This window comes from Mus caroli, chromosome 1 (assembly GCF_900094665.2).
Source record: "Mus caroli chromosome 1, CAROLI_EIJ_v1.1, whole genome shotgun sequence".
NCBI lineage: Eukaryota > Metazoa > Chordata > Mammalia > Rodentia > Muridae > Mus > Mus caroli.
This window is the reverse complement of record NC_034570.1, coordinates 16,087,489-16,113,255: the sequence shown is the minus strand read 5'-3', so window position 1 is coordinate 16,113,255 and position 25,767 is coordinate 16,087,489. Positions and strand designations below refer to the sequence as shown.

The window sequence follows — 25,767 nt, the reverse complement described above, 5'->3', positions numbered from 1 at the left end:
GCTCTAGCTACCCCGGTGCTGGTCCAGCTGGATGAGGCCTGTGGCCCTACTCAGGCCGGTTTCTGCTTCCCTAACTAATGCAGTCTCAGGTCCCGCGTGCCATAATTTTTATCCATGAAGGTATGGATATCTCTTTCTTATATCTTACCAATACATATTTTGAAACTTTTTTGATGTTTAATCTTATAGATGAAAAGGTAGACTTTCCACATCTCAGGAAGTATTTATCAGCTTCCTTTTTGTGGTGTTTGTTTATCTCAGTCTTTCTTTCCAATTCGAATATTTTTCTTTCTTATTCATTTTAAGGCCTTTAAATATTTTTAGATTTATTTATCTATTTTTCATATCTTTATAATTTACAAATAGTTGTATGTAATTAAGTGTGTTTGACCTTTATAGCTTTAGAGATTGTTAAATACTCAGAGTAGGCATTCTGTCTCTGAGATCTTGTGAAAATAAATTTCTACTTTTTCCTTTATTTTTTTCCAATTAATCTCGTTTTTAAAATTTATTTATTTATCTGCTTCACAACCCAAGAACAATCCTTCTTCTCCTAGTACCCCATCAGGCAAGTTCTTCTTCATTCCTTCTTCTCTTTAGAGAATTGGAAGTCCTCCCCTGGGTGCCACCCTCCCCACTTGCCTACTCCCCCACCTCCAGCCCAGCACATCAAGTTGCTATGGGTCTAGCTAAAACCTCTCCCAGTGAGGCCAGACAAATAGGCCTGCTTAGGAGTGCAGGGTAGACTTAATCTCTTTATGTCCAAATATTTTCTTGAAGCTTGCTTTGGATGAAAGATGGGAGTCCCAAATTCAGGTTTTATCTTTTCTCATGCTATTCTCTTTATTTTATTTACTCAATAAATTATTTGCTTACTAAGTAACGGTGGCTATAGTGGAGCAACATGCTCATCCTGTCCTGTAGACCTGCGTGCCGGAGCTACCCTCTGGCTTGCCCGTGCTGCCAGCTGTGAGCAGCTGCTGTCATCACATTTGCCCATTACTTGGTGCTTCTTTACTCTTGTTTCTCAATTTTTGTTTTCTTGCTGATCACTTTTCACTGAACTTTACACTCACTTAATTTGTATCAAAGTTCCATCATGTTTTATTGGAACCGTATGTGTCCTTTTTTATGTTTCATTCTCAGAAATTACAATACTTACTCTTTTTACCTACTTCTGTTCATTTTTTCCCCTAGTTTTAAGTTAATCAATTAAGGTCTTCCATATTTTCAAATTTCCTTCAATCTTTTTTCTATCAAGTTCATTTATAGATAATGTGCCCTTATTGGAAGAAAATGGAACAATCATGTTCTCTTTTCTGCTTTTCCTCTTTCTGTTTCCCCAGTTGGGAACGTTTTTATTTCGTTAGATTCAATAATGAGGAAGATGAGGACCGGTGAACTTGGGGCCAGAACTAAACATGAGCTGCCTCAGGTAGCAGTTTGGCTGGAGGTCCTGACTCTGGCTCCTTGGTCTTATGAAACATCATGCTGTCATGCATTGCTTCTTGGGAAAGAGTGTTTTTAGGCCTGGAAAGGATGATATTTAGAATCTAGGGCAGAAAATGTTTTCAGAAACTACCTGCTTCTTTGTTTGATTCCTGTCGGTAGCCTCATATTTTATTCATAAAGGTCTCCAGAAAGACTCACTACTCTCTCTGCTCTCTACTTACTCCTTCTGACTTTATGTGAGGTAATTTTTACATTTTCAATGCAGTCTTTTCCTACAGTTTAAGAATTGCTTTGCATTTTTGACTTAAGGCCTTTCTATTTCAATTTCCTTTTACTTTTCCCTGTAACTAACTTTTATCTGCCTATATGTCTACTTACGTGTGAAAATGCTGTTTTTGTTACAGGAGGACGGTGGGTTACTCTCCGAGGTTCTAGTTTGGAAGGTGTTAGCCTGGTGTTATTTGGAACTCAGTCATGTGCCATTGATGTCATTAGAAGCAATTCACAACAAGTTCAATGCGAAGCCCCACCTAGGGTAAGAACACACTTTGCTATTGTAATACCCAATATTAACCTGTGAGCTCCACACACCCAAGGGCCAGGGAACTTCCTGGGATGCTGGGAGTTGTAATTCTGGGAATATAAAAGAAGCCCATTGGGAAGTATGATGGCCTATGGGTTTGTCTTTATAAATTCCTATAACAAGTGTCTCAGGGCTGGGAAGTTTTCAGAGAGCAATCCATCCCTTGGTCAGTGTTTAATATTTAATAAAGCTTGTTTCAAATTTGGCCCAAAATGGTGGAATTGGTTTTACTCTGGCGAATCTCAGGATTAACTCTAGCTCCTTGTGTCTGGTTGGTGACCATAATTAATGAGGAAACAAATTTTAAACCATCCCTGTGAGAACTAAATCACGAATCCAAACCCGTTATCATAACAATGTGCTTGTTTTATTTTTCTATTGTTTGTTTTGCTGTGAAAAACCTGAGTCCTATATTATAATTAATTTCACTTAATTTCTTAAAAACAAGGCAACTCAAACATCCTACGCTGCGCTTCTAATGGATATTGGTACTATAGACTAAGCAAAGGTAGCAAGACGTATTTGTCCTTCTTGTTTATTGAGCAAACAAGTTGCATATGTTAGTGGTTTTATTTTCTGGCAATAGACAATTTTAGAATGCTTGATTCTTATTAAATATCTCCCTAGTTACTCCCAACTATTCTATTTGTGCTGTAAAAGCAGGTCGCCTAGGCTGAAGAGATAGCTTGTTGTTAAATTGCTTGCCTTTCAAGTAGGGGGGCTTAATTTTGATCCTTAGCACATAAGAAGATAGGAGTGCTGGCAGATGTCCACAATTCCAGAGCTGGGGAGTCAGAGACAGGCAGATCCTTGGGGCCATCTGGCTGGCCAGAATCCTAACCAGAAAGCTCCAAGTCACAGTGGGATACCCCTTCTCAAAAAAGAAGGTAAATAACTCATGAGGAATGACACCCATTCCTGATCTCTGGCCTCTATGTGGACACATACATGTTTGCATATGCCACCTTTCTCTCTGTCTCTCTGTCTCTGTCTCTCTGTCTCTCTCTGTCTCTCTGTCTCTCTGTCTCTCTCTGTCTCTCTCTCTCCCTCCCTCCCTCCCCCCTCTCTCTGAATACATATATGACCTTGCAAACAAGCCCCTGCTCACACACCCCCTCAAACACAAAACAAACAACACAAATAAGGTCCCAAGTTTCCATTTCTTTCTAATCAGTTCTGTCTAGTGTCCATTGTCTAGGGTCTTGCTTTTCTCTTTCATGGAGTGATTGGCAAAGGCCACATCACTGCCACACTCAGTAATTAGGGCTGCCTTGATGTCTTCATCATTCTTAGCAGCTTCATGCCCCAGAGGATGACTAGTTACTGAGCAAGCACATCCAATGTGAGAGAGGTCAGAATACTAACTGATCACAGACTCTACAACTTTAGGTCATGAAGTTCCTCAAATACCATGAAAAGCTAGCTTTTACATAAAAATGACATATGATTATTATATATAACTGTACTGTAATTGTTTGTGCCTTTTATCAGCTGTTTAGATAATTTTATAAATCTGTCCTATTATAAGCAAAGGCTTTTGACCATCCTAATAATTATGTTTTGAAGATATTTATATTTTCCCGGACCTTATATTTTAAATTAAGTTTTAAAGTAGATATAAAGTTAGGTTGTCTACAGTTCTTTTCTGTTTTATGTGCTTAGCATCACCATGTGTTTGATTTCTGGCACTTTGGTGAACCATGGGTGTTATTTTTTTGCGTGTGTAATCCCCATTAAATGAGCAAAATTTGAACTCTTTGGGTTTCTTTTACTACAGAGAATAAACATTACAGAACAAATGTTAAATTTTGAACAGAGTTAATATATGGAAAGATACAATGGAAGGCAAAGGACAATCATGTTCTCTTTTCTGTTTCTCTTCCTCTGTCTCCCTGTTGGAAACACTTTTAAGTCTTTGAATTAAAATTACAATAATATTTTTTGTTAAATCAACAAAATGTGTTTTCATTATTATAGTTTTTTTTAGATATTATCTTCATTTACATTTCAAATGTTATCCCCTTTCCTAGTTTTCTCTCTGAAAGTCCCCTATACCCTCCACCCCCACAGCCCTGCTCCCCAAGCCACCCACTCCTGCTTCCTGGCCCTGGCATTCCGCTATACTGGGACATAGAATCTTTGCCAGACCAAGGGCCTCTCCTCCCATTGATGGCAGACTAGGACAACCCCTGCTACATATTCAACTAGAGACACAGGCTCTGGGGAGTACTGGTTAGTTCATATTGTTGTTCCTCCTATAGGGCTGCAGAGCCCTTCAGCTCCTTGGGTACTTTCTCTAGCTCCTCCACTGGGGGTCCTGTGTTCCATCCAATGGATGACTGTGAGCATCCATTTGTGTATTCGCCAGGCACTTGAATAGCCTCACAAGAGATAGCTATATCAGGGTCCTGTCAGCAAAATCTTGCTGGCATATGCAATAGTGTCTGGGTTTGGAGGTTGTTTATGGGATGTATCTTTGGGTGGGGCAGTCTCTGGATGGTCCATCCTTCCATCTCAGCTCCGAACTTTGTCTCTGTAACTCCTTCCATGGGTATTTTGTTCCCCATTCCAAGAAGGAATGAAGTATTCACACTTGGGTCTTCCTTTTTCTTTTACTGAAACCCTGTGTCTTGCTTTTATCTATGTTGGGTGTATCTAGGCTTTTATTTTGAAGATGTTATTTTGTTAGGTTTTTGTTTTTTCTTACTAGTAGACTCTGTTTCCTAGGGCTTATATTTTCTCTCTAGATTTTTAAAAGCTCTTTGACAGTTCCATCCATGAATGTAATATATTTTGATGATGTTCACTCACTACTACCTTCCTTTGGCTCCACTCAATTTCTTCTGGATTTCTTCTTTTAAGTTCCACCCCTTCCTTTTAGGATACACTGAGGTTAATTGGGTTTCTTGAATGAGCATAGGGTGGGGAGTCATTTAGTAGAGCACAAGAAACTTATCAGTGATTAAACCACAGGGGGAAAAAATAGCTGTGGCAATCTCCAGCATCCATTAACTGCTAGTATCTCCTCAACTGGGATAGTCTTTCTGAACCACTTTCTCCATTTCGGCTGGACTGTTGATATATTCTGTCTTATGTATGTCTTGTGCAGTTAGCTGAAGCTTCTCTGGGTTTTCATGAATGCAATGATCTTATGTCTAGACAGCAGCATTTCATAGCACACCTCCTCATCCTTTGTTCTTATGTTCTTTCCACAGCACTTTCCTCCATATTTGTGGGGCCTTGAGGGTAAAGAATAGTGTCTCCTTATTTCTATTTATTTATCTGTTAGACAAAATATAAAATACAACAGAAGAGGAAATTTTCTGAATATTTCTACTTCTGAAACTACTCCCACATATGATGGGTAGTTTAGCTAGGTATAAATACTACTAAAAACATCTTTCTGCCCAGAGACAATTACTGTGTGAAGGGTACTCTTTCTTACCTTTCAGGGCACAAGTAATATTCTTCAATACTTAGTTTGTCTAAATTCTTGCTTCCCTGCAGGAGCTGAGAAAATGGATTAAAAAAATATATTCTATGATAAGTAACTTTTCTTCTTTTGGCTGATTATGCTTAGAGTTTTCCTTTACTCTCAAATCCAACCAAGATTTGAATTCTAAAATTGATTTTCAGGGGAAAGATGGCTACACTGTGAATGTGACCGTGATCAGTGGCGACCACTCTACAGTTCTTGCCAGAGCATTTACATATGTCTCCTCTTTAAATCCAGTGATTGTGTCATTGAGCAGAAACAGAAGCAACATAGCAGGTAAGATACCTGTTACTTCAAGCCTGTCTTCACTTTAGAGTTTTGATCCTATTCAAAACATCAATTAATGGACTATGGATTTTGATTTACTATCTTATTATCTATTTATTTATTTATTTATTTATTTATTTATTTATTTATTTAAGACAGGGACTCACTGTTTAGCCCAGCTAGTCTGGAGCTCTATTTGATAGTGATCTTGAATTCACAATACTTGTTTCACTCTTCTGTGAGTTAGGGTTACAGGCATATAAACTTGATTTAGCTTATTGTATTATAGATGAAAAAAATTTCAGGTTGCCTGTCAAAAATTAATCTTATATCTTATTTCTTCTCTGTGAAAATGGGACTATTTCCTCATGAAAATTATATGAATATTGAATTAATATTTAATAAATATTTACTGAGCAGCTAATTTGTATTGCCACTGCCAATTGTATAGATGCATAATAGACTTCAATTCTTAGTAGTAATTTATAGTTTAAGTTTATAGACATGGAAACTAAGGAATAGAGTCTATGTAACCTATGTGTACTTTTAGCAAGTAACGAAGCTGAGATTTAAACACCAACAGTCTAAAGATACCAAGCATTCAGTTACTGACAGTTGAATATAGGTTTTGATAGTAGATTCAATTGTGGCAGATTAATAGTTATAGAACAGGTACCCTGAGTAACAAAGTATTCTTGTTTTTTGACACTTACTGTGTATAAAAAGGATTTTAAAAGCACTATTCACGTGAAATCGTTTAAGTTTATTTGAGATTGACTACATTGCCTGTCTTTGATCCCTTACCCTAACTAGGCTCCCTTGTCTAGCCTCAATAGAAGGTCTGCCTAATCCTATTGCAACTTGATAGGCTAAAGGGGTTGATATGTATGGAAGGTCTCTCCTTCTTTGAGAAGCAAGGGAGTGGCTTGAGAGGAAGGGAGGTGAGCAGGTGGAACTTCAAGGAGAGGGGAGAGGGGAAACTGTGGTTGAAATATAAAGTAATCAAGTAAATTAATTAAAAATCAATATGTGTGTGTGCATGCATGCTTGTGTATGTGTAGGTCAGAGAACAACTTCTGGGAGTCAGTTCTCTCCTTCTACCATGTGGTTCCCAGGGATCACACTCAAGTTGTCCGATTGGGTGGCAAATATATTTACACCTCCCCCCCTCCACCCCGCCATCTCATCTGCCCCTACTGACATGATTTTGTCAGATCTTTGACTACCTTTGACAGTTCTTTGATGGTAAGAGCTCTTTATGTGTCCCTTAAACTTTAGTGTCTTTGTCATGGACTTACATATTTCATTGTCATGACAATACATATTTCAGTCAGAAAGAGTTGTGGTAAAGTGTTTAAGATATGCACATCCTTTCACCAGGGTTGCTGGCTCTACCAGAAGGCCATTGAAATAGAAAACAGGGAGGAATCTTGGGCTAGCTTTTTCAAGTACTTAGTTATGATACCTTGATGGCTGAGATTTTCTTAGCTTCAAAATGCCCATTGTATTTCATCAGGGCAGTACATGGCAATTCCCTTCATCTGCATACTTTACACAAACCTAAGATCACCTGGAATATGGAACTGCAGATGAAGAATTGCCCAGATCAGATTGTCCTTTAGGCATGTGTGTGAGATATTTTATTTTCTTTAAAATTTTCAATTTCTCTTCCTCTTTCTATTTATGGGTACCACATGTGTCCCTGTTACATGGAGCACAGGAACAGGTATCAGATTTCCTGGAACTGGAGTTATGGATGCTTCTAAACTACTGTATAGGTGCTGGGAACCAAACTCAGGTCCTCTGTTAAGAGCAGCAAGTGCTCTGAACCACTCCTCTGAAGCACTTTCTTGGTAGATAATTGATACATCAAGGCTCAACTAGTTGTGGGTGGTGGCATCCCAAGGGTGGGTGGGCCTGGGGTAAACAGGAAAGAAATAAGCCAGGGATGGGAAATAAATCAGCAGTGTTTCATGGTCTCTGCTTCAGTTCCTGTTCTGGGTTCTTGTGTTAGGAGCTCCTGCCTCAGCTTCCCTTGATGATTGTCTGTAACCAACAAGCCCAAGAAACCCTTTCCTCCCCAAGTTAACTTTGGTCAGTATTTTATTATAGAAACATAAAGCAAACTAGGGCTCTGGGAAGATCAAATGGGGTGATGGTGTAAAGGTGCTCTGTAGGTGAGGAACTGTTGGAATTGTACAGTACCTACTGGAGATGTTGATTTTTGCTTTTATCAACACAAAAGAGAGGATGAAGAAAAAAACACAGGACACTGTTGCAGGTTAGGAAGACAATTAAACCTCCAAATTACTTAATTTTCCTTACAGGAATAAAAGTTAGCAAAATTGTCTCAGCAAATTTGCATTGTTGATGCCCTTGAAGTTTTAGGCTGTACCTCTGTTAAAAGAATTGTTAGAAACTTCATAAAAAAACGGATAGCTGTTAAAATTCTTAGAGAATTATTTTCAGGGCTGACTTTATTTAATCATAAAAACTGTAGTGTTTGAGGCCAAAAGTCCAGAAGCAAATATATTCTTCTTGACACAGGAGGTGAGATTCTGTTCCTTGGGATGTCACTGCTGGTGAACTACACAGATCTGGATGTGCAAATCTATGTGCAGGATACTTCTGCTCAGGTCCTTTCACAGACAGTGTGGGGACTGGAGGTAGTGTTGCCTCCACTAGTGCCTGGCATCCATGCAATTTCAGCATTCATCAATGGAGTCAGTATTCGTTCACAAGGGTAAGGTCAACACTGTGGTTGAACTTGGGTCTGTTTGATGGACTACCAACTCATCTGGGAAAGTCTATTTTGAATTAAACATCTTCTCTTTTCTATGTAAAGTGAGGTGATAAGAATGAGAATTACAAACATATGAATGAGTCTTCAAGCCTTGTGGACAATTCACTCCTCAGACCAATGGAGGGGAAAATGTTGGGTTACTTGTTGGAGAAAGGGAAATCTCTGGAAGTTGGTTGAGGAGGGAATAGGGTGGACATCTGTGTCTAGAGAAGGTAAGCCTTTAGTGGAACACTTTAAGATTTTTGTCTGAGGCTTTGAATTAATGGTTTACAGTAGCTGGATAAGCCATGCCTCCTGCCTCACCTTTACCTCTGTACCTTGTAATTCCTCTAGATTTTTTTCAAGAAATTCTCTCTCCCTAATCTAGGAAGTATCTAACCTGTGTGAAACTGAGACTGATGAAGCCACAGGTCGAGGACAATGCTTCAGTCTTCTCTCCCTGTTTCTTCTCTATGAGCAAGACTACTGATACTTTTTCTCCATCATTGCTCCTCCCTTTGCAAACATCTCTCCATCTGCTTTTGCTTATTTCCACGATACTTTCTAACACCACCCATCTTCTCTAGGGTTGATCTCTATATCCAGTACCTCACTGAAGTTTTCAGCGTGGAACCTTGCTCTGGGTCTCTCTTGGGTGAGTGATTCTGACATTGCACATAATTTATCCAGCTAGTTGTTTTTCTGAATAGTCAGATTTCATTTCCGGACTAATGATCAGGTGAGGTCAGGGCTTCAGGGGCATTGGAAAGAAATTTCCTTTGGTTCTCAGATGAACAATGGGTCTTATGTGAAGTGTCAAGAGTCGTGGGACTTCAGCTCTGTGAGTTTGGGAAATTAAAGAGTATAAAAAGGAGAGGTCGTTGACTTTTGTTTTCTACTGGAAATGTGGAAACATCCAGTGGATAGCACACTCCAGCATCCAATGAACAGCACACTCAAGCATCCAGTAGATATTACATTCAATAATCAAGTGGACATCACACTTAATCATCCAGTGGACACTACATTTAAGCATCCAATGGATACCACACTTAAGCATCCAATAGATAGCACACTCAAGCATCCAGTGAACAACACACTCAAGCATCCTGTAGACACCACTCTTAAGCTTCAAGTCGACACTACATTCAAGCACCCAGTGGACCCCAAACTCAAGCACCTAATAGCCAGTATACTCAAGCATCCAATGGACATGACAGTCATTCAGCAAATACCACACTCAATCATCCTGTGGACACCATACTCAAGCAGGTATTAGGAAGAGAAGGGCAAGCCTCCTGCAACAATTATTTTTGACATTATATGTGCATAGTAATGAGGGAGGAGTCTTCAGTGTCTCCACTTTCCTCCTGGGATTAAAGACAAAGAAGGAAAATAGAAAAACAAATGCAGTGTGGAAAATGTAAGAACTACATAGAATGTTATATCAGATAATATAACAGATGGCAAGAAAATGAAAGAATGCAATTTTCACTCACATATAAGTTGTTAGTAGTATAGATGTCTAAGACATAATACCAGTTTTGGGGTTTGAAGAGATGGCCAGTGATTACGACCACTTGTTGCTCTTAGAGAGGACTGGGTTCAGTTCCCAGCTCACATTGGTCTGTAATTCCAGTTTCAGAGGATCTGTCATTTCCTCTTCTGGCCTCCATGGGCACAGAATACAGTGGTACACAGACGTACCCATAGGCAAAATACCCATGTAATGGAATACATGTCACATGAAAGCAGAAGATGGGGCTATTTGAGAGAGGTAGAACCAGCAAGAGGGTAGGAAGAAGGATAGACTGTTGAAGGGCCTGGGAAGGGAAATGAATAAGAACAAAGAAAAATGACATACAGTATTAAGATATTGTATTTAAACCCATGACTTTATGTGGTAACTTAAAAACAAAATCAGTAGAAAAAAATTATTTTTCCACATAGGCAATGAAAGGAAACTACAGAAAGAGGTGTGAGACACTGAAAGCAGGCTACTCTTATGCCAGATTTTAAAAGTTAAATTCCCTCTGAATTATAGGTGCACTTTAACTTTTCTTCCTTTGTTTTTTTTTTTTTTTCAAAATGATTTAAGAACCTTTTTCTTGTTGCTTGTTACTGACAGCCTTGAAAAGTAATTCTTAGGACTATTGGTTTTGAGTGTTTTGTCTACACCCAATTGTAGTCAGGGAAGTCTGAAATGAAAGATACTAGTTCAAGAAGAACTCACAACTCAAATAACCTATAATAAAACTGTTTATTATAATAATTTACTTTAACACCATGCTAACTAGATAATGTAAAGGTTTTTTTGTTGTTGTTGTTTTGTTTTGGTTTGGTTTTCTTGAATCAGGATGACTCCCTGAGGATGTTCGGCTATTTCTAGCTTGGTAACATATGTCAAACAGAATGGAGTAGCTAGTATCTGTTATCAGGTAGTTTAAGATATTATATTTAAAAAGAATATTTTATGTTATAAAAAGATCTACTTGAAACCCAGATGTGGTAAATAACACCTATGATTGAAGCATTGGGAGTCCAAGGCAAAATGATCCTGAGTTTGAGTTCAACTTGCTCAGAGGAGAAGGGGTTGGTGATGGGGGAGGACTCTGTGAAGGGGGACTAGAAAGGGGAACAGCAACTGTGATGTAATAAATAAATAAATAAATAAATAAATAAATAAATAAAATCCTGTTTCATAAAAAAATCTTGAAAAGTACTCTTATAAAACAATTTGAATCATTGTGCTGCTATGTGAATTTTGTCATATCTGAGTACTGGCCTAGTGATCAGAAATTTAGTCATGATGAGGATAAAATTTGTGTACCCTACTTTTGACTTATTGTAGCAGACCTGTACAAGTGATACAGTTCTTATTTGGAATATTAGTTTTTACATTTATTTGTGTGTGTGTATGTTTGTGTGTGTGTGTGTTTGTATCTGTCTGTCTGTCTGTCTGTCTGTCTGTGTATAAGCACATCCCCAGTGGGCATGTAGAGGTCAGAGGTCAGTTTTCTCTTTTTGTCATGTGGGTCCTCAGGAATTAAACCCTGGTTGGCCACACCACAAAGGCCTTTGTTGCTGAGGCTTTCAGCTGGCAGGAATATTACCTTTTAATTTGTGTCTTTCATGTTTACACTTTAGGTGGAACTCTCCTCAGTCTCTTAGGAACAGGACTGGGTAGAGACCCAGCTCTGATTCGCGTGCTTGTGGACAATCATCCTTGTGATATTGTCAACTTAACGGAAGTAAACATTTGGTGTGAGACTCCTCCAGCTGTACTACCACCCACGGCAGATGTTCTCACTGTCTCAGCCTCTGTGGAGATCTGGGCTGGCAACACTTCCTTCTTCCATGGACCAAGCTTGGTGGGGAAGGGCTTTACCTTCACATATGAAGCAGCAGCAACACCAGTGGTCACTGCTATGTGGGGAGAATTCAGGAACAACAGTGTGAGGTTTTATGTGGAAGGAAATAACATCTCTGACTCAGTCATTCTTTTGGGGTCCTTGAAATGTGAACTTGAAGTACAATTTTTTGGTGATAGCATGAACCTGTCTGGGTGCTCCCTTCCTCTCCATCGTTTGGAAGCTGGGGTCTATACTCTCCAAGTTCGTCACAAGAGGATGGGGTTTGCCAATATGTCTATGGTTCCTCAGAAATTTGAGTTGTCACCTCAGATTATTGCTATCTCTCCAACACAGGGGTCTAAATGTGGTGGGACAGTACTTACTGTGAAGGGCATGGCCTTCAGTTCCAGAAGAAGGTCAGTTCATGTTGACATTTTAGGTCCTTTTGCTTGCATGATTTTGAGTTTGGAAGACCACACAGTCCTATGCCAGACCAGATTTGTGGGTGACCAGTTTTCTGAAATATCATTGGCTCTAAACATCACAGTTGTGGTCAATGGGCTGACCAGCAAGTGTAAGGGGAACTGTACACTCTTCATAGAGGAAGCAGCAACTCCTATTGTGGATGCTTTGACTATAAGCATCAGTGGGTCTCTAACCATGGTGCTGATGAGAGGCCGGAGGTTAGGTACCACTGCTGATGAGCCAATAGCATTTGTGGATGATCAACTTCCCTGCCACACAACGTTCTTCAATACCAGCCATGTGGCATGCCAGATAAGAGATTTGGCCCCAGGGTTCCACTATCTGTCAGCTGTTCATACAAGTGCTGGATATGCCTGCCTCAATAGTGTTTCTAGAAACTTCTTCATCGTGCCTCAGGTGCTTGATTATTTTCCTAAGGATTTTAGCATCCATGGTGGAAGTCTCTTGACGATAAAAGGCACAGCCCTGCAAGGATGGAAAGCTACAGTTGTCTATGTTGGCCGGCAGGCTTGTCTAACAGTGAACATCAGTTCTGACTTCATCCAGTGCATTGCTCCTGCAGGAAATGGCTCTGCTGCTCTGGAAATTGATGTTGATGGAGTATTATATGACATAGGATTTGTTGATTACAGCAGCATCTTCACCCCAGAATTGCTTTCTGTTTCACGGAGCCAAGACATCTTAACCTTTACAGTGGCCCGGATCTCAGGGGCTGCAAATGTTGACATTTTTATTGGGACATCACCGTGTCTAGGTGTTGCTGGCAACCGTACAGTTCTCCAGTGCATGGTCCCTTTGCTTCCTGCTGGGGAGTATCTTGTCACAGGTTATGATCACAGCCGAGGGTGGGCCTCATCCACTCTCATTCTTGTGCTGAGAGCTACTGTGACCTCAGTGACCAAGAACTATGGTAAGTAGAGAATATAAGACAGAATATTTTCTCTATAAAATGAATTAATTGTTACTCTCAGTTCTGGGAAGAGGGGTACCAACATCACTATAGGATAACAAAAACAAAACAAAACAAAACAAAACAAAACAAAACAAAACAAAACAAAATAAGAAAACAGAAAGAAAGGGCCTGGGTGACCCCTTGAGCCCTTATAGTCACTGGTCACAGGGTCTTCTTCAGGCCTATCTTGTGAGGTCTCATATATTTATCTTCATTTTTCATCATAGAAATTCCACATATTTCCAAAGTATTTGATTTTATTTTAATTTCAAGCAACCACTTCTTCACTGAACAAGTGTCTTAAATTGAATATCAGTTGCTAAAGCTCATTATTTGACTATATAAGAGTATAAATGTGTTCACCCATTTTAGAGATATGCTGATTTGTATTTAAAACAAGTTCACATTCAGTAGCACTGATTTTTGCCATCTTGTAATGGTTCACAGGTGAATTCATACTCCACCAATAATATGCCAGTGCCATAGTGCAAGTGTGCTGGTTAAATGTAAACAAATATTTATTTTCTATTTTATGTGTATGTATGTGTGCCTAGGTGGATATATGTGCATCCCATGCACTCAAGGTGCCCATGGAGGCTGGAAAAGGGCATCAGATCTCTAGGCAATGGTATTACAGGCAGTGTGAGCTGCCGATGGTGGGTGCTGTAACCAAACTCCAGTCTTCTGGAAGGGGACTGAGTGCTCTAAATCCTGAGTCATCTCTACGGCTTCCAACTTTATTCTTTTTCTTTTAGATACACTGACATTTGTTTAGTTTTTTTCTTTTAAAGTCTCTGTTCACTTACTTTGCTGAAGCAGTTCAATCATGATTGCGATTTAAAAACATGGAGGAAATCATTCAGTCCCTATTGTTGGGGGCAATACCCATGATATTTCATAGACACTTGGCTTCTGCTGAGTGGGATTCTGTTAGGATCAGGATTTGAATTTGGGGGCAGTGGTTAATATAGCAAATGTAGCCTTGCTTTTTCTAAGATTTGGCTTCCTTACTTAATAAAAGACTTTGGGCTGGATAGTCTATAAATTCTTCTCTCTATTCTTCAAGAAACCATATTTTTTATGGTGAAAAAGTACCGTAAAATGCACCTACAGCAGGAGACATCACCCTTGAGTGGTTGAGCTTCTGAGGAAGGATCTCCCTTTCTCTAATGCAGTGGTTCTCAACTTTCCGAATGCTGCAACTCACCCTTTAATACAGTTCCTCATGTTATGGTGCCCCTCAACCATAAAATTATTTTTGTTATTTCATAACTGTAGTTTTGCTACAGTTCCCTGTGAAAGGGTTCTTTGACCCCAAAAGGGGTCTCAACTCACAGGTTGAGAATCGCTGCTCTAGTGGAGACTGAATCTCTGCATCTCTGAGTCACTCAGCAGTCTGGGCTAACTTGGCTTACCTAAGAACTTTAAAACATGTCTTTACTGTCAATTATTGATAGTGGCAGAAGTGGAACAGTAATTGGAGGTATTAGATGTTAAACTCTTGATTGAGGAAATTTGTATAATGAGGTTCTAGTTATCTATCAACATGAAATGGAATCTATGAAGGCCTGGAAAAATATCTGTGCAGTAATTTTAAGTAAATGAAAGAGTTTCAGGATAATATGCACATAATATATTACATACATATATTATACACACATACATGCATACACATATAAATACATGTTATATATACATGATATATATATACATGTTATATATACATGCTTTATATGTGTTTATATATGTATATTTATGTATATATATATATATAACATGTATACACACATATACATATATATATATATTATATATGAGCATTTGGAAGCAGTGGTTAATGTAGCTAATATAGCCTTGCTTGAATATATATGTTATATATGTATACATGTATCATTGTGATTTAAAAACATAGAGGGGATCATTCAATCTATATATGTCCATATATATATATATAACACACACATATACACACATATATATAATGTTTGCTAAAGAGTCATAAATAGGTGGTTAGAATAACTTAATCTTTTGTTTCCATTTTATGCTTTTTTTGTATAGAAATAATTTTTGGTATAGAAAAACTCAAAGCGGTAAATTAGCTATTTATACATTGTTACTATAGTTTTTAAACACTGCCCAACACACACAAAAAAGCTGCATGTCAGAGCCAAGCAGAGAGGTGCATGGAGGTGCTGGGATCAGCCATACACATTGAGTAGGGTTTGAGAAGGCTGAACAGCAAGGGAGTGATGCTTGAGCTTTGTGTGCAATATGCCAAGTCTTGCCTCATCAGTGATGCGTCTGGGATTTGTCTCTGAAGGCTGCCTGGGTGGAAGGCTTTTGCATGTGCTCGGAGCAGGATTTTCTCCAGGGAACATCTCAGCTGCTGTATGTGGTGCTCCATGCCAAGTCTTGGCTAATGCGACAGTGTCTGCCTTCAGCTGCTTGGTTCTGCCCCTGGATGGTAAGAAAAAAACCACATGTAAACATTTATATAAAGATCATATCCTTTGGTCCTTTCTATTTCTGTTTTGCTACTATACTGACTACTACTGGGAGTAGAATTTCCTCTTTTCTATCAAAGATGGTAGACCCTGGGGCCTGAGGAGGTGGCTCAGTGGGTAAATTGCTGGCTTTGTAAGAATGAGGACTTGAGTTTAGAAACTGCACCAATGTTAAAGCTTACTGTAATGGTACATGGCTATAACCTAGGAGTGGCTGGAGGTGCAGAGACATGTGAATGTCCAAAACTCGGTGAGTAGGCACTTCAGCTTAAAGGTAAACTCTGGGTTCAATAAATCTGTCTCAAAAATAAGGTGAAGAGAGATGAAGACACTTGAAGCCAACTTCTGAACTCCATGCACACACCTAGACCAGTGTATCACCCTACACACATACATAACCTCCCATACTCAACCATGTACAGCTTACACATGCATATAACACATACATAGACAAAAAGAATATCATTAGGAATCATTTTGTTGATTGTTTTGTTTTGGCTGACTGGTTCTACCCTAGATCTCTGGGCTAGCCAGTCTCTGGTTCCTGGCCATCCAAGAAATGTTGGGCATGGGCTTCAAGTTAAACCAGTCATTGGTTGGCCGCATCCACATTTTTTACAAACACTATTGCCCCAGCACATGCTATAGGCAGGATGGAGTGTAGGTCAAGGATTTGGTTGCTGGGTTGTCCAGGTTTCTCCTTCCGTAGCCTTCAGAGTACCTTCCAGTACCAAAGAGACTAGAATGTAGTGCTGAAGGCTCCATGTGGGAACTAGCTCAGCCTCTCTATGTTCAGTGAGCTGTGTGGATGTTGTCCTTGGCAATGGGGCTCCACTGTGAGGTTTTGTTCTAGCATCAGCCTGGATTATTTGGGGATTTCCAAAGGACCTTCTTTCCTAGCAACTCAAGCAAATGAAGCCCTGACCCACCACTGGAAGCCTTGCTTAGCTACAAAGGATAGCTACTTCAGACTCCCTATCCTCCATTGCTAGGAGTTCTAACTAGGGTCACTCTCATAGATTCCCAGAAATTTCTGCTGCCCTAGTTTTCTACACCACCCCCAAATGCCCCTAGCTGTGTCTTTCCACATTCTCTCCTTCCATCCCTTACCCCTAACCTGATCCCTTCTGATCCTGTGTTCCCCTGTCCCACATTCTCGCCAGCATGAGCCATCTCCTGTGTTTTTGATCTTAGCCATTCCACAGGTGTAAGACAGAATCTCAAAGTAGTTTTGATCTGTATTTCCCTGATAGCTAAGGATACTGAGCATTTCTGTGTTTTCAGCTATCAAAGATTTCTGTACTGAGAATTCTGTATTTATATATGTATCCCCATTTTAAATTGTATTATTTTGTTTTTGATATCTAGTATCTGTCTGTCTGTCTGTCTATCTGTCTGTCTATAGGGTCTTCAATATCATCTCATTAGTCAACATGTCTGTTTTTATGCCACTATCATGCAGTTTTTATTACTATAGTTCTGCAGTACAACTTGAAATCAGGGTGATGGTATATCCAGAAATCCTCTTATTGTTCAGGATTATCTTAGCTATCTTGGAATTTTTGTTTCCTAAGTGAAGTAGAGAATTGTACTTTTAATGTCTGTAAAGCATTGAATTGTTTTTTTTTTTTTTTTGATGGGTATTGTGTTGAATCTGTAGATTGCTTTGGTATGATAGCCATTTAAAAATCATTATCATATCAGTTCTATTGATCCATAAGTCTAGGAGATCTTTCCATCCTCTGATATCTTCTTTAATTTCTTTCCTCAAAGACTTGAAGTTTTTATTATACAAATCTTTGAACTGCTTGGTTAGAGTTATCCCAAGACATTTTATATTATTTGGACCTATTGTGAATGGTGGTGTTTCCTGGATTCCTTTCATAGTCCATTTGTTGTTTGTATACAGAAGGATATTGGTTTTGAGTTAATCTTGTATCCAGCCACTTTGTTGAAAGTGTTTATCAGCTGTAGTAATTTCTTGGTGGAATTTGGGGTCACTTATGTATATTGTCATATCATCTGCAAGTATCAATACTTCGGCTTCTTCCTTTCTAGTTTGTAAAACCTTGATCTCCTTTAGTTGCTTTTTTGCTCTAGCTGAAACTTGAAGTACTATATTGAGTAGATATGAAGAGAGTGGACAATCTTATATTGTTTCTGATCTTAGTGGAATTGCTTCAAATCTCTTTCCATTTAATTTGATGTTGGCTATAGGTTTGCTGTAAATTGCTTTATGTTTAGGTATGTTCCTTGAATCCCTAATCTCTCCAGGATTTTTACCATGAAAGGGTTTTGGATTTTGTGAAAGTTTTTTTTCTTTTTGTCTTTTTTTGTCAAAGGATTATTTGCTGAGATGATCATGTGGTTGTATTCTTTCAGTTTGTTTGTAGTGGATTACAATGACTGATTTTCATACACCAGGCCATTCCTCCACCTCTGGGGTGGATGGAGCCTACTAGACCATGTGGATGATTAGTTTGATGTGTTCTTAGATTGGGCTTGCAAGTGTTTTGTTGAGTAGTTTTTCATCTGTGTTCAAAAGGGAAATAGGTGTATAATTCTCTTTCATTTTTGAGTCTTTAATGTGGTTTGAGTATCAGGGTAACTATGGCCTCATCAAACAAATTTGACAATGTTTCTTCTGTTTCCATTTTGTGAATAAATTTGAGTAGTATTGGTATTAACTCTTCTTTGAAAGTCCAGTAGAACATTACTCTAAAATTGTCTGGCCTTGGGATTTTTCAGTGGCTGAGGGGAGGAGACTTTTAATGACTGCTTCTATATCCATAGGGGTTATAGGTACATTTAAGTTGTTTCTTTGATCTTGATTTAATTTTGGTAGGTAGTATCTATCAAGAAAATTACCCATTTCTTTTACATTTTTCAATTAGATAGAGTACAGGTTTTTAAAATATGTCCCTATGATTCTATCACCTCAGGGTTTGTTGAGATTGCCTCTCTTTTTATTTCTTATTTTGTTAATTTGGATATTCTCTGAGAAGAGAATATCCAAATTAACAAAATAAGTTTGGACAAGGGTCTATATTGTTGATTTTTCTCCAAGAATTAACTCATTGACGAATCAATTCGTGTGTATTCTCTTTGTTTCTATTTTATTGATTTCAGCCCTGACTTTGATTATTTGTTGCCACCTACTCCTCTTGCATGTGTTGGTTTCTTTGTGGTTCTAACGCTTTCAGGTGCTGTTAAGTTGCTAGTATGAGCTCTCTCTGATTTCTTTTTGAAGGCATTTAGTGTTATGAACTTTCTTCTTAGCACAGTTTCATTGTGTCTCATAAGTTTGGGTATGTTGTGTAATACTTTTTATTGAATTCTAGGAAGTCTTAATTAATTTCTTTATTTCTACCTTCACCTTTTTCCCCCATTCAATAGAGAGTTGTTCAATTTCCATGAGTTTGTAAGCTTTAAGTTGTTTTTCTTGTTGATATCCAGCTTTAATCCATGGTTGTTGGACAGAGTGTACGGCATCATCTGAATCTTCTTACATCTGTTGAGACATTGTATCTGCACGTGTGGTCAATATTGGAGAAATTCTCATGAGGTGCTGAGAAGCAGCTGTATTCTTTTGTTTGGGGCTGAAATGTTTTGTAAATATCTGTTAGGTCTCTTTGGTTTATAATATCTGTTAGTTCCAATAGTTGTTTGTTTAGGTTTTGCCTCAATGACTATTGGTGAGAATGGGGTAAGGAATTTTTCCATTATCAGTGTGTGAGGATAAGTAGTGTTTGCTTATCTGCTTGTTTGTTTGTTTGCTTTTTACAAACTTGGGTGCCCTTGTGTTTGAGGAATAGATGTAAAGAATTGGGATATCATATTGGTGGATGTAGTGTTTTCCCCTCTCTTTTGACTAATTTGGAATGAAGTTTATTTTGTTAAATATTAAAATTAAAATGGCTACATCAGCTTGCTTCTTGTGTCCATTTGCTTGGAATACTATTTTCTAACTGTTTACCCTGAGATAATGGCTGTCCTTGATGTTGAGGTGTGTTTCTTGTATGCAGCAGATCCTGTCTTCACATCCAATCTGTTAGTCTCTCTCTTTTTTTTTTAATTGGAGAATTAAGGCCATTAATATTAAGACATATCAATACCAGTGACTATTACTTCCTATTATCTTGGCGGTGATGGCAATGGTAGTGGTGGTGATGATGGTGTATGTATATGTGCATGCCTGCATGTATACTTGCCTTGTTTTGATTTGCTGGTATGAAATTATTTACTTCCTATGTTTTTTATGGGCATAGCTAACCTCCTTGGGTTGGATTTTTTTCTCCTAGTTCCTTCTGTTGGACTGGATTTGTAGATAGATAAGTTTATTTTTTACTTTACCATGAAATTTCTCATTTTCTCCATCTATGGTGATTAAATTTTTTGCTGGTATAGTGGTCTGGGCTGACATCTGTGGTCTCTTAGAGTCTGCAGCACATCTATCTAGACTGTTTTGGCTTTTAGTATCTCCATTGAGAAGTCAGGTGTAATTCAAATGTTTTTGCCTTTGTATGTTACATGGTATTTTTTCCCTTGCAGCTTTAACTATTCTTTCTTCTGTATGTTTAATGTTTTGATCTTTATGTGGTGAGAGGACTTTCTTTTCTGGTTTAATCTATTTGGTGTTCTGTAATCTTTTTCTACCTTTCTAAGCAGGTTGTTTTTGAGGTTTAGGGAAATTTTCTTCTCTGATTTTGTTGAAAATATTTTCTGGGCCTTTGAATTGGGAATCTTTTATTTCTATTCCCATTATTCTTAGGTTTGATCTCTTCATAGTGTCCCAGATTTCCTGGATATTTAGTTTGTCTTAGGAGTTTTTTTTTTTTTGATTTAATGTTTTCTTTTGTCAATGTATCTATTTCTTCAATTGTATCTTTGATACCTGAGATTCTCTCTCATCTCCTGTGCTTTGTTGGTGATACTTGCATCTGTAGGTGAGCATAGGGTGTCTGCCTGAATTGGAGTAGCAGGGTAGAAGGTAAGCTGGGGTGGCGGGAGATAGATGGTCTGTGGTGTCAACAGGAGGTGTGGACAGTGGGAGGGGACACAGTAGGTGTTCTGGTGCAGTGATAGGTATGACCCTCAAGATCAGGGTTAAGTCCAACAGAGGTTTAAAAAAAAACATTCTCATATCTCTATCTCTATCTGTCTACCTATCTATCTCACTATCTATCTCACATGAATTAATAAACTTCAAAACAACTTAGTATTATTTTAATATATTAAACTTTAACCCTTTAACCAGGAGTACAAAAGGAAAAAAAAATGAAGTGTTTAGGCTCAGGTAAATTTTGGTACTGTAAGTTTGGAAACTCATATAGGAAAAAATAAATTAGCATACTATAAAGGATTTGGTTAAGTGTTAGAGACTGAGAATTAGCTCTTTGGGTTTTGAAAAGGAGCAACACTGGAATTAAAGGCTGTAACACTTACTGTGGCCACAAGGTGGCACCAAACACTCATCAATCACACAAACACATTTCTTTTTCATTAAAGGAATCTTTGAAAAGAAGGGTATTCTCATGGTCTTGTGAAGGTCTACTCCATGCTCCTTATGTAAGATCCAGGTGCAGGTTTTGGGATTCTTAAACCTTCCGAAACTAAACTAAATGCTCCACATTCGATTGTGTTTTCATTTATTCCTGTGAAAGTACATGTGTAATAGACAACAAATGGTTAAGAGATTGCTCATGAGAAATTGTTAGAAATCACTAGTAATTCTCCGGCTGCATAGGACTGCATGTGACCAGCAGCACGGGGAATCTGTGTAGTCCAGAGACCTTGTCGGAGGAAAATCAGCTGCAATCCTCACACCTGTATTCCAGTTGCCATTTGCAGAGGATTCATCCATCTTTCTATATTGCTAGAACTGCCCTCCTTAACCGTCTCAGTGTTAATCAGCCAGTGGCCTTTGGAAAGTCTTGGCATCTTCCTTTGCTACAACAGTATACTGTGCCTGTGCCCCGGGCTACTTCTGCAGCCTTGCCTGGGAACCTGTTAGACATGATTCTCAGGATTCATGTTAGCTAAAACTTTGTACACAAACATCTTGATATTCTTCTCTGATTTCCTACATTATTGCCTAACCTAAAGCTCAAAACCAGGTAGTTTATTAAACAAGTTCTAGACATGGTTGGGAGCATCACAGATGTTTGCCTGTAATTTGGTCCTAGTTTTGTTATTAACAGTAGTGCTGTTTTCTACTTTATGCTCTTGCTGATAAATACTGTTCTCCCCCCTTTCACTCCTTCTCTTTCTTCCTCTCTGTGCAAACATGTGGTGTACACGCATGCTCGTGGTATGTGTGTATGTGTTGTGTGATACATTAGGGAGACATGAACAAATATCTCCTCACACCAGATTTGGAGTTTATATACATCAAAGTAAGGATACTGTCAAAGTTCAGTTTGGTGAACCAAATCGTTTTATTTGGGTTACTCACAGTAGTATGGGTGAGGGGTTACTTACAGGAGCCGAGTCTCTTCAGGCAGATCAGCTTTTCTGCTTCTTCCATGCAGCTTAGCTGACATGTCTTTTTCAGGCAGCTCAGCTTATTCGAAAGTGTGTTATACATCACTTATGTGTGTTCAGGGAAAGAGGGACCTAGTAAATCTGGTCAGTTTCAGGGACTTCCTAAGATTTTTGAATTGTTTACTTCCTGAGTTAATGAACCTCCCTTCAGAATGGAATATTTTATCTCAAAAAAAATTTCTACACAACATCATTATGTGATCATGTATGCAAAGTGTGTGCTGATGTGTATATGCACATGAGTGCATACATGCAGTGTATATGCATGCATTTGTGGGCGTGCATTGCTTCTTTGTTTTGTTTTGTTTTGTTTTGTTTTGTTTTGTTTGAGGTAGGGTTTCTATGTGTATAGCCTTATCTGTCTTAGAACTGCTGTGTAGACCAGGCTGGCCTAAAACTTGCAGAGCTCTGACTGTCTCTGCCTCCCAAGTGCTGGAATTAAAGGTGTGCACTACCACCACCTGGTACATTGCTTGTTTATATATATACATGCATGTGGCATGTGTATGCATTTGGTGTGGCTGTCTGTGAATGTGCCAAGTGTGTGTCTGTGTTTCTAAAATGACTGCGTCTAGCCTCACCCTCTGCCTGTTTATATGGTTCCTTTTTCCTTCTACAGCTCACTGCTCTCCTCTCCTCCTTTGGTCTTTTGTTTGTACTTCTCAGATTTAACAAGGTCACTTTGAATTCTGACCCTTGGTTTGAAATGTTTTCAGTTTGATCTTTGCATGATAGAGGGATGGTTCCTCCCCCAGATCATAGATAAATGTCTTAAGATGCGAGCTTTCCTAATTATGGTTTGCTTGTTCTAATGCCATGTACGGATGTGTTTCGATTTTAGAGAAGAATGGAGAATTAAAAAGGGAGATGAGAAAACTTCCTTGGCTGCTTTTGGGTCAACTATCTTGAACTCCCCTCAGATTGCACTTCTAGCAAAAGAATATTTCTCTATACAATGGGTGCTAAAACATCTGGTTAGATGAAATTCATATTTCACTTTTGTTTAAAAATGCTCAAGATCTTTGATCTTCAGGATTCTTTTTTTCTTTTTTCTTTCTTTTTTTTTTTTTTTGCATTTCTTTGGATTATACCAAATGACTTTTTTCATGGAAACTTTAACTTTTCCATGAGGCATGAAGAGCTAAAGCGATTAAGGTCACAGAGCTATTTAGTGGCGGAACTTTGAATAAAACCCACGGATTTTGATCCCCAGCCTTGGGTGCTTTTCATAATCCACCCTGTCAATTTGCATCCACTTAATCACCTATAATGAATTCATTATTTTATAGGTGTTGAGCCTGTTTTTATTTGCCTTGGGGCTCAGGAACTAGAAAGGTCTTGTGTTTTTGTCTACACACAAGAGAATCCTACCACCAGCTTTTTTTTTTCTCCTGCAATTATTCATTCAAAACAGTCCCAGATAATGTCCTAGGTATCAGGTGCTTTGGGATGCAAGAGCAGCCATAATAACATTTGGATGTGATAGCATAACTACAAATCCTGTTGCATGTGCTTACCTTGTGAGGTCCTCGCTGTCAGTGCTGGGTTGAGATAGCAATTGTGGATTCATGCCTGAAGATACAGATATTTGTTGTGTACCCGTGAGGATGGGCTAGCTGCAGATGGAGCAGGCTAGAGTTCCTTTTCTTCTCATGTTCACTTTAGGATGCTCAGACAGTTCCTGTTAAAATGCCTCACTAGACATCTGGTCTTCTTCCCATTAAAAGTTACTGACATTGCATTATTTTTGTTCTTTTGTTGGAGCTAAAGTTTGACTATATAATTCCAGTTGGCTTGCAAATGAGTCACAATGTATACCAGGCTGGCCTCATACTCACAGATCTACTGGATGCCTCTCTCTCCTGGATGGTGGGATCATGCTTGCCTTATTGCTACTTTTATGTCTCTTCCTTGTCCCAGAGAAATGGGGCAAAATAGTTGCTTTCTGCTTTATGAAATAATATTGATCATTCTAATACACAGAGAGTTCTGTTGACCAAGGAGTTCCATAAAGAGCAAAAAGCCTAGGCAGCAACTTGGAAGAGGTAACTTTCAGAGGACCCCAGCAGAACAGATTAATAAGAAAAAGATAAACAAATATTCCATGTAGAAAATAGCCACAAGGCAAGGGCAGAAACAGATTCATGAATTATAATTAAACATAAAATTTCTCAATTTAATATGTAATGATAAAAATGGAAATTCAATCTAAAAAGTCAAGATTAAAAAAATGTCAGTTAAAGCCACAGTGTGACACTATGTTCTTCACCACAAGGCAAAGTCAGGGTCTGATAATTTCAAGTGCCAACAACTCAGTGGAGTTGTTGAGTCAGATGGCAATATAGACAGGAGCAATACAAACATTTCTATGGAAAACAAGGTAGTGGTTTTTCTTAAAGTTGACCTGATACCTGCAAGCCTTTTTATTCATAGACGTCCATCCTAGAGAAACTCTGTTCATATGTGTAGCAGCAAATATTTGGAAATACCCAAAAGTCCCCTGGTGAAGGAAATGATTCACTACAGTCATGGCAGGCAGCACACAGAGGGGACATAACACGGCAGCTGCATGCAGCGACAACATGCACAAACATCAGACATTGTACATGACATAGAAAGAACAGGGTCACGAATATTTTGTCATGTATTATGCTTATTAATGTTCAAAAATAAAACTCAGTAGCCTCTCATTTAGAAATATAAATCTGTTTAGTAAATTTAAGAATAGTTTTTATTTTATATGTATGTGACTCTTCCCTGCACATTTGTCTGTGTACTATGTATGTGTCTGGTAAAGGCCATGAAAGGGTATCTGTAGTTGTAGGTGGTCGAGAGCCATTATGCTGGTTCTGGGAACCAAACCCAGGACCTCTGGGAGAACAGCTAGTGCCCTCTCTCCAGCAACACACATTTTATTTTTTAAATGCCAAGTAGTTATGTCTGAGAATGAGGCAGGAAATTGGTCTAGAGCAGCAAATTAATTCAGAACTATTATAACTGTTTCCAGTTAATTCAGAACTATTACAACTGTTTCCGTCTCTCGCCGTCTGAGTAGTTACATGCCTTTCACTTATGAGGATGAGCTAGGTTTGCAAAGCCGTTTCTTAAATTTATCCGCCTATGACATATACAATACTTTAATAATGATGTGTATATTTATATATGTGTGTGGGTGTGTGCTAGTGAATGTGTTTCCATATATGTGGTATCATTCACAAAGATTGCCCTCTACTTTATTTTGAGACAATGTTCCACATTGAATGATAATGCTTTCTTCCCTTTCTTTCTTTCTTTCTTTCTTTCTTTCTTTCTTTCTTTCTTTCTTTCTTTCTTTCTTTCTTTCTTTCTT

General features: G+C 38.5%; 1 protein-coding gene across 3 annotated transcripts in view; it reads left to right on the top strand.

The window, feature by feature from the left end:
* Nucleotides 1-25,767, top strand: part of Pkhd1 (PKHD1 ciliary IPT domain containing fibrocystin/polyductin) — a 499,157-nt gene that overhangs the window by 64,129 nt on the left and 409,261 nt on the right. For all 3 annotated transcript variants that reach the window (XM_029477027.1, XM_029477026.1, XM_021159032.2), the window contains exons 28-33: nucleotides 1,857-1,987; nucleotides 5,672-5,807; nucleotides 8,346-8,541; nucleotides 9,168-9,235; nucleotides 11,728-13,329; nucleotides 15,692-15,835. In XM_029477027.1, coding sequence (XP_029332887.1) covers nucleotides 1,857-1,987; nucleotides 5,672-5,807; nucleotides 8,346-8,541; nucleotides 9,168-9,235; nucleotides 11,728-13,329; nucleotides 15,692-15,835 — 2,277 coding nt within the window. The remainder of the gene's footprint in view (nucleotides 1-1,856; nucleotides 1,988-5,671; nucleotides 5,808-8,345; nucleotides 8,542-9,167; nucleotides 9,236-11,727; nucleotides 13,330-15,691; nucleotides 15,836-25,767) is intronic.